A 12,792-nucleotide genomic window follows, 5' to 3' on the forward strand; every position below is an offset into this window, starting at 1 on the left:
TGTCTGCACATCCCTAAAGTCATCCTTGTGTGTCTGCACATCCCTAAAGTCATCCTTGTGTGTGTCTGCACATCCCTAAAGTCATCCTTGTGTGTGTCTGCACATCCCTAAAGTCATCCTTGTGTGTGTCTGCACATCCCTAAAGTCATCCTTGTGTGTGTCTGCACATCCCTAAAGTCATCCCTGTGTGTGTCTGCACATCCTTAAAGTCATCCCTGTGTGTGTCTGCACATCCTTAAAGTCATCCGCCGGCTTCGGGCTTTGCACAAATCCAGGGAGGAATAAACTGCCAAGGCCAATCAGATAGGATGGACAGTTAGTGGGCTTGAAAATAAAACAGCAATTACGCCACAAAACAGAAGGGAGACATTGAGGTGTGTGTGTGTGTGTGTGTGTGTGTGTGTGTGTGTGTGTGTGTGTGTGTGTGTAAAAGCTTGCAAAGAAACATGTCACTGGGTTAGGTTGTGTTAGTGGTAAAATAAGATAGGAGAGTTAAAGTGTGTGATTGTTGTCTGTCTGTCTGTGTTGGCCCTGTGATGAGGTGGCGACTTGTCCAGGGTGTACCCCGCCTTCTGCCCGATTGTAGCTGAGATAGGCGCCAGCACCGCCCGCGACCCCGAAAGGGAATAAGCGGTAGAAAATGGATGAGTTAAAGTGTAGAAGCATGCAAAGAAACATGTCACTGGGTCAGGATGTGTTAGGATGGGCTGCAGCTGCCCTCTAGTGGCGGATGAGGGTATCACCTGCAGCACAAACAACAGGAGGTGGCGTGCAGGCGTCACGTGATGGCTCAGAAAGGACTGACGTGAGCCAAGCAGGCCAAGAGACATGACGAGCCATGCATCCTTTTATCATGCATTACTTCAGACCCGCTGCATGGGACTTGGGAACGTCCCTCGGTCTTTCTTCACAGGACTGACATCGACTATCACAATTCAACACAATAAGTCAACAGTGACATCGCCCTCAGAAAAGGGAAGTTTCATGCAGTCGGCCAGTCATTAAAACGTCAGCTGTGTCATCGTTATGTTTGCTTTATGTCCAAAGTCTGGCCTGAGGATCATTTTTGTAGACTCTGACTTGTTTGTTTTTTTTAACGGTTAAATACAACCAGGACCTGAAGGAAGGGGTCAACACAAAACGGTGAAAGAGCCATATTGAAACCAAAAATACATTAAAAACTAATCTGTCTGGAGCTGCAAAAAAAATGAAAAGTCGTATATTAAGTTTTATAATGAAGGCAACACATGACATAAGTGTCTATATTATCTATAACAGCCTACTATCAAAATTACTTTAAAAGTCTTATGTAAGTCTTATAATGAAGGCAACACATGATGTAAGTGTCTATATTAGTTATATTGGCCTACTATCAAATTGACCTTAAAAGTCTTATATAAGTGCTATAATGAAGGCAACACATGATGTGTCTATATTAGTTGTAATTAGCCTACTATCAAAATGACTTTAAAAGTCTTATGTAGGTCTTACAATGAAGACAACACATGATGTAAGTGTCTATATTAGCCTACTATCAAAATGACTTTAAAAGTCTTATATAAGTGTTATAATGAAGACAACACATGTAAGTCACAACGTAAATTGGTCAGAAGAGGACAAGATAAACAACAATGAAGAAGAACTAGGGTTTTCTGTACCAATTTCCCAGCCAGGATACACATTTTACCCATAAGGAGACTGAGGACAGCCAGAAAACAGAGTGGAGAGTGTGAAGGATCATTCTTCAGGGTCAACTTTAAATAAGAATGAAAACTGAAATCTAGGCCGTGTTAAAATGCGTCGGTCAGAAGAGGACAAGATAAACAACAATGGAGGACTTCTGTACTGATTTCTCAGCAAGGATACACATTTTATCCAGGAGGAGACTGAGGACCGCAAGAAAACCGAGCTTTGCAGAAAAGTGGGGACTGTGGATGGATCGTACTTTAGAGTCCATTTCAAAATACAAGAACTCTGAAAACCAGGCCGTGTTCAAATGGATTCGACAAAATGGGACGAGAGAACTGCGTCTCCTGTGTTGATTTCCCAGCAAGGATACACATTTTATCCAGGAAGAGACTGAGGACAGCAAGAGTGTGAAGGATCATAATTCAGAGTCAACTTCAAAATAGAATGAAAACTGAAATCTAGGCCGTGTTAAAATGCATCCATCAGAACGGGACAAGAAAACTAAACAATGGAGGACAACTAGGGGTTTTCTGTACTGATTTCTCAGCAGGGATACACTTTGTATCCAGGAGGAGACTGAGGACAGTGAGAAAACAGAGTGCATCATTCTTTAGAGTCAACTTCAAAATAGAATGAAAACTGAAATCTAGGCCAATCTTAAAATGCATCAAAACAATGGAGGACAACTAGGGTTTTCTGTACCGATTTTTCAGCAAGGATACACATTTTATCCATGAAGAGACTGAGGATAGCAAGAAAACAGAGCCTGGCAGCAAAGTAGGTACTGTGGGTGGATTGTACTCTAGAGTCCATTTGAAAATACAATAAAAACTGTGAAGACCGGGCCGTGTTAAACAGCATCAGTCAGAACTATGTCAACTACAATGGAGGAGAATGAGAGCTCCTGTGGAGACTATGGAGCATCATAACACACAGCATCAGTCAGAACTATGTCAACTAGAATGGAGGAGAATGAGGGCTCCTGTGGAGACTATGGAGCATCGTAACACACAGCATCAGTCAGAACTATGTCAACTAGAATGGAGGAGAATGAGGGCTCCTGTGGAGACTATGGAGCATCGTAACACACAGCATCAGTCAGAACTATGTCAACTAGAATGGAGGAGAATGAGGGCTCCTGTGGAGACTATGGAGCATCGTAACACACAGCCCATTTTAAAATTATAATACAAACCACGCTGCATCAAAGGCATCAGTTATAGGGTGACTTGTTACATCTGAGAGGAGAATGAGGGCAGCAAGATACCAGAGAACTGCAGCCAAGTAAATATAACAACAATCAGTGAGTGGCCAGTAGGGCGATACATCATCTACCTTGCAACCTGACCCGATACTAGGATGCTACCTGCTAGTAATTGCTGTTATCAATGGTAATGCATCAATAGCCTAGCACAGCGCTAATCAACTAGTGACCTCCAGCTAAGTGCAAAACTTTGGAGACAAAGCCAGTTCCTAAAAACACTAGTGTGCTCCTGTTGTACAGAGGAACTTGGACCTGGTCCTTGCATTGACATTTTAACCTTGCTAGCAAACAGAAAAATGTGCTCCAAAATTGTGACTTGGCGTTCCTCAAGACCCCCTTTAAGTCCTCTCCTGTTTCGGCAGTTGGTGATGTCTGCATGTGAGATGTTGATGTAGCTTGTTTACTTCAGATGCAGTCATCACTTATTTGTTCCACTTCTGCAGTTATATGACTGGCATTCCTCAAGGCTCCGTTTCAGGTCCTCTCTTTGTCATGGTTTGGACTATTCAACTAAGGTCCCTGAAATGACATCTCCTTCAGTTCAAAGCCAATTCCTGAAAACACTAGTGTGTGTGTCCAAGTTAAAGGAACCTGTCTTCTTCTAATGGATTTATTACAATCTTTGGAGGCTGGGTAAAGTTTGCTGTGGTCTGGAACAACATGGCCCACAAACAACTATGAGAAATGCAGCCACTATTACACACAGATAATGTGTCATGAGACATGCAAATATAAATTAGAGACACACAGGAGACATTTTTCTGTGGCAGCATCAGAGAAAGTTGTACATGTAAACAAACTATAGTTTGTGCAATTCATCGAGTAATCGGATAAAACAATGCGTCTCTTAAGGAAATTTTCTGCTTGCACATCAACATACCATTTTTTTTTTTTTTTAGAAAATATTGCCGTTTCTTCGCCACATGGATCACGGCACCCACACATGCACCACCGCTCTCATGTACACTCTATTTGCTTCTTTGTTTTGGGTCATGCCAAAGACTATAAAAATGGCAGCCATTACCTCCCTGCTTGGCACTCAGCATCAAGGCTTGGAATTGGGGGTTAAATCACCAGAAATTATTCTCGGGCGCGGCCAACGCTGCTGCCCACTGCTCCCCTCACCTTTCAAGGGGTGAACAAGGGGATGGGTTAAATGCAGAGATTAATTTCACCACACCTAGTGTGTGTGTGTGTGTGTGTGTGTGTGTGTGTGTGTGTGTGTGTGTGTGTGTTTGAGACAATCATTGGTACTTTACTTTTTTAACTTTTGTTTCTTCTCGTTGCAGTTAAGTTTTGCTTATTTTAGCAACCAATGGACAACTTTGTGCGATTCATCGAGTAATCGAATAAAACATTGTGTCTCTTAAGGATTTTTATTTTTCTGCTCGCACATTAACATTCCATTTTTTTTCTTTTTAGAAAATATTGCCATTTTGCTGCCACACATGCACCACCGCTCTCATGTACACTCTATTTGCTTCTTTGTCTTGGGCACTCAATGCGGTCCGGACTTTATTATATTTAATAATTACACTAAATAAACGATTAATCGACGCAAGAGAACAAAAATCAACGCTTGTTGCTAGTGGTTAGAGTGTCCGCCCTGAGATGGGTAGGTTGTGAGTTCAAACCCCGGCCGAGTCATACCAAAGACTATAAAAATGGGAGCCATTACCTCCCTGCTTGGCACTCAGCATCAAGGTTTGGAATTGGGGGTTAAATCACCAAAAAATATTCTCGGGCGTGGCCACCGCTGCTGCTCACTGCTCCCCTCACCTCCCAGGGGGTGAACAAGGGGAGGGGTCGAATGCACAGGACAAATTTCCCCACACTTAGTGTGTGTGTGACTATCAGTGGTACTTTAACTTAAGTCGATTAGCTTGCACTGACCAAATACGCCTGATTAGCACTCCAATGAGTCAACAACATCAACAAAAGTCACCATTGTGCATTCACGTACAGCATAAAAGGTTTGGTGGACAAAATGAGACAAAGACGGAGTGGCAAAAGCACGTCTTTCTGTGGCAGCGTCAGAGAAAGTTGTAATAATAATAATAATAATAATGGATTAGATTTATATCGCGCTTTTCTATTGTTAGATACTCAAAGCGCTCACAGAGAAGAGGGAAGCCATCATTCATTCACACGATGGTGGTGGTAAGCTACATCTGTAGCCACAGCTGCCCTGGGGTAGACTGATGGAATTTGCACCTACGGCCCCTCCGACCACCACCAATCATTCATTCATTCATCATTCATTCACCAGTGTGAGCGGCACCGGGGGCAAGGGTGAAGTGTCCTGCCCAAGGACACAACGGCAGCGCTTTTTTGGATGTCAATAGGTGGGAAGCGAACCTGCAACCCTCAGGTTTCTGGCACGGCCGCTCTACCCACTATGCCATGCCGCCCCTACAGGTAAACAAACTATCGTGAGTTCAAGGACAGCTGAAATGAGTGGGACAACACAGTGCTGGTCCAAATCCTGTCATGAGTGAGGCCTGTTTAATACCAACTGTGGGATTTCTAGTGTTTAGGAAGGTTGGTGTCATGTTTGTCCTCCTGCACACTGAAGTCACAAGTCCGGGGTCCCTGGGTGCTTAGCTTTCTGGAAACGTGGCCCCCGAATCAATTCTGTTAAATGTTAGCCGTGTGTACATGTTATGTTACTGTTTTGTTTCTGACCTCTGGAGTGGAGAGGAGAAGCTACAGATCTCAGCATGTTAGCAGAGCATCAAGCATACATCCTGCCTTCATGAAAAAAGGCCCACTCACTGTCCTTCAAAGCACCTCCGGGCTTTAAATTTCAGCTCCCTGGTCGTCCAGCTCAGCCCTTTTCCCTTTCCCTATGCAGATCAATAGAAACAGGATCCCTCGCTCCATGTTGCGGTAATCTGATGAGCCGGGGCCCGCCGCCGACTGTCGCTGCCATGAAGTAATGGTGGGAGGGCGGGGCAGTTGGGGGGGGTGTATGTCCGACCCATGTACAGTATGAATGTATGACACACTGTGAACAAACATGGAGTCTCACTACAAATTGTACACTTAAGTCCAAATAAATATTGTTGATTACAACAACATATTTCATGTTCAAACTCGGAAGCATTTTTTTTTTTTTGCTAATAATCATTAACTTTAGAATTTGATGCCAGCGACACGTGACAAAGAAGTTGGGAAAAGTGGCAAAAAAATACTGATAAAGTTGAGGAATGCTCATCAAACACTTATTGGGAACATCCCACAGGTGTGCAGGCTAATTGGGAACAGGTGGGTGCCATGATTGGCTATAAAAACAGCTTCCCAAAAAATGCTCAGTCTTTCACAAGAAAGGATGGGGCGAGGTACACCAGACCCCGGACTGTTGAAGGACTGAAGCTCTACATAAAACAAGAATGGGAAAGAATTCCACCTTCAAAGCTTCAACAATTAGTTTCCTCAGTTCCCAAACGTTTATTGAGTGTTGTTAAAAGAAAAGGTGATGTAACACAGTGGTGAACATGCCCTTTCCCAACTACTTTGGCATGTGTTGCAACCATGAAATTCTAAGTTAATTAGTATTTGTAAAAAAAAAAAAATAAATAAATGATAAATGGGTTGTACTTGTATAGCACTTTTCTACCTTCAAGGTACACAAAGCGCTTTGACACTACTTCCACATTCACACACACATTCACACACTGATGGAGGGAGCTGCCATGCAAGGCGCCAACCAGCACCCATCAGGAGCAAGGGTGAAGTGTCTTGCTCAGGACACAATGGACGTGACGAGGTTGGTACTAGGTGGGATTTGAACCTGGGACCCTCGGGTTGCGCACGGCCACTCTTCCACTGCGCCACGCCGTTAAGTTTATGAGTTTGAACATCAAATATGTTGTCTTTGTAGCATATTCAACTGAATATGGCTTGAAAAGGATTTGCAAATCATTGTATTCTGTTTATATTTACATCTAACACAATTCCCAACTCATATGGAAACAGGGTTTGTAAATCCAAGGTCAATAAAAAGAACAAAGTGTGATTACGTTCAAATTAATCCTGTTAAATAGTGGCAATTGTGCAAAGTTGTAGTCTTTACGTAACAATTCCCCTTCTCATAGATGTGACCATTTGAGATTGCAGAGAAAAACCAGATTGTTCCACACTTACTTGACAAGAGTTTTGTGAAAAGACTTCCTTGACTTCATCAAAGAAGTCCAACGTTTGATTTCTTAGGCTGCAGATTCAACAAAGCAAAGTTTGCAAACAAGGACTTGCTCTCTCTGGCCGCCAATCACACTTCAGAACACAATGTAGTGCTTTTCACCTTTGCAAAACTTTAGGTGCTCATGAGGACTCCAACGAGAGATTCCAAAACGACGGCGTCAAAACACCTGTGTCAGACCTTTCATTAGGGACGCCTGCACCAACAGGAGCATCAAAAAAGTTGCCTGACTAAGAAAATATGATCAGTTCTGAGAAACACTCGGAGAAATGCAAATGAATTTATTCCGGTTTATCAAATCGAGGGGTTTTGTTCTCATTTTTAAAAGGTAGCTGAATTATTTTGAAAATATTCTATTATTGATTTGGTGTGTGAATGTGTTGTTTCTAATAGGTTCAAAAGTTTGTAGCATTATTGCTTTTTTTGTTTTTTGTCCATTTATATTTATTGAATAAATATAGGTAAATAAATAAGAAAAAAAAATGTAATTAATGAAGGAAATTATTATGGTTTAATCTGTTTATAAGAAGAAGTCCACACTTTGACAACGGCTGGGCCATAAATCCATTAGAAAGAACAACAAAAATCAAATTATTTTGTTTAGATTTAAAAATTTAAATACTGATATAATGTTTTATTTTATTCGGATTTAATTTGCCATTTTTTACCTTTTTATTTGCCAAAAATGTGTACTGTTCTGTAGCTTAAAAAATAAAATTGCCATCCAACTTGACCAGAAGGAAGTTGGCAGACTCGCCTGTAGCGTCTAAACAAAAATGTCACGTACCGCACGATTCAAGCAGGGAAGCTTCAAGAAATTAACTAAACAAAATACATTGGAAATATTTATGTACTTTTATGTTGAAAATTTAAAAAAAAATTTGGCAGATTTTTTGACTTTTTACAAAAAAAATTCATAATAATAGTAATAAATTGGAAATATTTATGTACATTTATGTTGCAAATTGTAAACAATTTTGACGGATTTTTCAACATTTTACAAAAAAATTAAAATTATAAAATAAATTGGAAATATTCATGTACTTTTATGTTGAAAATTCTCAATAATTTTGGCAGGATTTCCAACCTTTTACAAAAAATAATAATAGAAGAATAGAATAGAATACAAATGAATATATACTTATTGTCATTGTACGTTGTACAACAAAATTGTATATATATATAATAGTCATAAATTGAAAAAAATGTACTGTATGTACTTTTGTGTTGAAAATTCTAAACATATTTGGCAGATTTTTTGACCTTTTGCAAAAAAATAATAATCATTATAAAGAATTGGTAATATTTATGTACTTTTATGTTGAAAATTCCAAACAATTTTGGCAAATTTTTCAACATTTAAAAAAAAAAATGTGTAGGGCAGCAGTTATCGCTTATTTTAGTAACGGAGTAAACTATTGATTAGTTTGTACGATGAATAGAGTAATCGGAAAAAACAATTTGACTTTTAAGGAAATATATTTTTCTGCTTGCACATCAACATTTAAATGGCAATTTTAACACATTTACATCAATACCATTTTTTTTTATTTAAATATTGCCGTCTCGTGGCCACACAGATCACGGCACCAACACACGCACCACCGCTCTCATGTACACTCACTCTATTTGCAGTGGCCGCCTGGATACTTTGTTTTGGACACTCAGTGCAGTCCGGATTTGATCGCATTTAATAATTACACTAAAAAAAAGGTTAATCAACGCAAGAGAAAAAAAATCAAATTTTTTTGCTACTCAGTGGCCTAGTGGTTAGTGTGTCCGCCCTGAGATGGGTAGGTTGTGAGTTTAAACCCCGGCCGAGTCATACCAAAGACTATAAAAATGGGAGCCATTACCTCCCTGCTTGGCACTCAGCATCAAGGCTTGGAATTGGGGTTTAAATCACCAAAAATTATTCCTGGGCGTGACCAACACTGTTGCTCACTGCTCCCCTCACCTTTCAAGGGGTGAACAAGGGGATGGGTCAAATGCAAAGGTTAATTTCACCACACCTAGTGTGTGTGTGACAATACTTTTACTTTTGTTTCTTCTCATTGCAGTTTGGTTATGCTTATAGAATAAAATACAATAGAGTTTTATTGTCATTATTGCAGTGAACAGGTTCAAAGAACAACAACATTGGAGCATATCCCCTAAAGGTGCATATACAACTTGGTAATATTAATAGTAAAAAAAGATAGAAAATAAGAGATGTAAGTATATATATATATATATATATATATATATATATATATATATATATATATATATATATCCACACCCATGCATACCTATGAATATATTTACATATAACATTAAATAAAAAATAAAAAGACATGAGACATGAGGACATGATGGACACATTGTGCTGACTCAGTGCTTGTTTGATGCTACTATGGCTCTTGGGTAAAAGCTGTTTTTTAGTCTATTTGTGTCAGTTTATAGCGTCTGCTCGAGGGTAGCATTATTTTAGTATTGATTGATTGATTGATACTTTTATTATTAGATTGCACAGTACAGTACATATTCCGTACAATTGACCACTAAATGGTAACACCCCAATAAGTTTTTCAACTTGTTTAAGTCGGGGTCCACGTTAATCAATTCATGGTAATCATTTGAATAGTTTGTGCGATTCATCGAGTAATCGGATAAAACAATGCGTCTCTTAATGGAATTGTAATAATGTATTTATTTTAAGAAAATATTGCTGTTTTGTGGCCTCATGGAACATGTCACCCACACATGCACCACCGCTCTCATGGACACTCTATTTGCTTCTTTGTTTTGGGCACTCAATAAACGATTAATCGAAGCAAGAGAACAAAAATCAAAGCTTGTTTGTAATTGATTCATCCTTGCAGTTAAGTTGTTGCCTTTTGTAAACATTGCAAAGTAGAAGATTTGTGTGAAGAAGGCCCGCATGTCCAGAACTGTAACTGAGTGTGCGTACAAATAAATACAAATGTGTCCAATCTAACACGGGGGTCTATTTAAAGCACATTTAGGATGTGTAATGGACGCTAAGTGACAAGTCACGTGATCAAATGTAGGCCAAACAAGCCTTAAAGCAGCTTGGGGGGAAAAAGGCAAAAAGGAGGACGCATATGGTCCAGCAGGGTGTAAGTCTTCTAATGGAGTATTAAATATCCTCAGACATGCACTTGGGCTACTAAAAGGCAATAATGCATCACACTTCCTGCGGTCCGGGCCCCCGGGGGACCACCCCGGTGATGGATCTGATCAATTAGGAGCTCTTCCACGAGCTGCGTCATCGGCCCAGAGAATGAAAGTGATGCTCCATTGATGAAGTTGTGTTGAGGAGAGGAGGAGAGAACTTCTTACCAGTCGGTCTTGGCGTATCTCCGGAAGGTCTGCCTGAGCAGGTCCTGGTGGTTCTGCGGTTCTGCAGAGATGCCCTGCGCCCGCCGGGTCCTGGGCCCCAGAAGTTGTGCGCTGGGCAGCACCGACTGACATTTGTGCAGCTTGCGCTTCAGCTCCTGGATCTCCTCTTCCCGCTCCGACAAGCGGCGCTCCAGGTCCCGGATCCTCTCCTCCTTGAGCAGCAGAACCTTGGCAAAGTCCTCCTCCAGGTCACTCATGGTCGCCCCGCAACTTTCTTGGCCGGTCTGCTCTTCTTCCCCCCTCCCCTCCCTCCGCCTCCCAGACACACGCACGCAGCGGCTGGGAATGCTCGGCGTGCAAAAAATACAAAAATAGAAAATACAAAATAAATCCCCCTCCTGGAGACTAGAGTCCTGTGCACGGCTCCGCTGGCCGGGCTAATGTGCTTGTTTGGCGGCTGATGGGAGCGACGTCGAGCCTGGAGGAGGCTGTCAGCGAAAAGAGGGAGGGAGCAGGGGGGCTCGGGGGGTTTGGTCTGTTGCTGATGTCTCATGTCGGGGGGTTGGTCTGTTGCTGATGTCTCATTGACAAAACCAATGACGGCAGCTCCCGGCCTGGTCTTCCTCCTCCTCTTCCTCTTCCTCCCTGCAAGAGGACAGGAATATTTTTGTTTGGAGAGCTCCGGCTCCTCCTCCCTGCCTTCCAGATAGGGTGAGGAGCTCTGCCATCCGGGGGGAGCTCAAAGTAAAGCTGCTCCTCCACTTGGAGAGGAGCTCTGGTCAGGATGCCGCCCTAGGGAGGTGTTTGGGGCACGTCTGACCTGGGGAAGACCCAGGACACGTTGGGAAGACTATGTCTCCCGGCTGGCCTGGGAACGCCTCAGGATCCCAGAGCTGGACAAAGTGGCTGGGGAGAGGGAAGTCTGGGCTTCCCTGCTTAGGCTGCTGCCCCCGCAACCCGACCTCAGATAAGTGGAAGATGGATGGATGAGCCCCTGGACTGCACATCAGGGACTGTGCCTTTAAGAGCACTGCTGGGCAAAGACACATCACAATCATAATCATGCAAACTTTGGACAGAGACCAGAGTGTAAAAGTTACATTCTTAAATTAGAATCAAAACTTGAATAATCCCTGAGGGGAAATTAAGATTTTCAACACAATCCCATCCGTCTAGGGCTGGGCGATGTGACCTTTTATTAATAGCTCTATATTTTTAGGCCCTTTTTACAGCATATATATCTGCATATTTTGCCTTAGCCTTGAATGGACACTTGATGCATATAATGACAGCAGTATGATGATTCTATGTGTCTACATTCAAACATTCTTCTCCATACTGCATTCATATATGCTACTTTTAAACTTTCATGCAGAGAGGGAAATCACAACCAAAAGTGTATTTATTAAACAGTTATTAAGCAATGGCACAAACATTCATGTCATTTCCAAAACAGAAAGTGCAAGATTGTCAGAGACATTTTAAAACAAGCTATTAGTGCACTTTTGTGCATGAAGTCACTAAGATGACATATCAAAACAACACTTTTTGTACAGAACACCACAACAATAGTTGAAAACAAATAAAGTGCACTTTTGTGCATGATGTCACACAAGATATTTCAATAAGTGTCAAATAAAAATGAGCTGCATAATAGGAAATCAAATAGTGTATGTCCTTCGCTATGTGGTAGGTTACTGTGGACGTTATCTCCTGTTGTTGTTGACTATTTCTTTCATACGCTGTTGATGTGGAAATGTTTGCCTCAGCATTTTGATGGTGTGGGCGTGTGGCACCAAACAAAGATGTTGACATGCGGAGTTTCAAGCGCCCTTCATTCTCTAGCACAGGGGTCACCAAGGCGGGCACCAGGTCGCCCGTAAGGACCAGATGAGTCGCCCGCTGGCCTGTTCTAAAAATAGCTCAAATAGCAGCACTAACCAGTGAGCTGCCTCTATTTTTTAAATTGTATTTATTTACTAGCAAGCTGGTGTCGCTTTGCTCGACATTTTTAATTCTAAGAGAGACAAAACTCAAATAGAATTTGAAAATACAAGAAAATATTTTCAATCAATCAATCAATCAATGTTTATCCTAAATCACCAGTGTCTCAAAGGGCTGCACAAACTACCACACAAACCACAACGACATCCTCGGTAGAGTCCACATAAGGACAAGGAAAACTCACTTGGTCTTTACTTGTTAAAATAAATTCATTTGTTGTTTTTTTTACTTTGCTTCTTATAACTTTCAGAAAGACAATTTTAGAGAAAAAAATACAACCTTAAAAATA

At 41.4% G+C, this 12,792-nt stretch overlaps 1 protein-coding gene across 1 annotated transcript in view; it reads right to left on the bottom strand.

The window, feature by feature from the left end:
* The window catches only part of LOC133559737 (cGMP-dependent protein kinase 1), a 274,083-nt gene extending 263,273 nt beyond the window's left edge, over window positions 1-10,810 (bottom strand). The window contains exon 1 of the mRNA XM_061911789.1: window positions 10,500-10,810. Within this exon, the coding sequence (XP_061767773.1) occupies window positions 10,500-10,756 (257 nt within the window). The 5' untranslated portion in view covers window positions 10,757-10,810. The remainder of the gene's footprint in view (window positions 1-10,499) is intronic.
* Between the last annotated feature and the right edge of the window lie 1,982 nt (window positions 10,811-12,792).

Source organism: Nerophis ophidion, linkage group LG09 (genome assembly GCF_033978795.1).
Source record: "Nerophis ophidion isolate RoL-2023_Sa linkage group LG09, RoL_Noph_v1.0, whole genome shotgun sequence".
NCBI classification, from domain to species: Eukaryota; Metazoa; Chordata; class Actinopteri; order Syngnathiformes; family Syngnathidae; genus Nerophis; species Nerophis ophidion.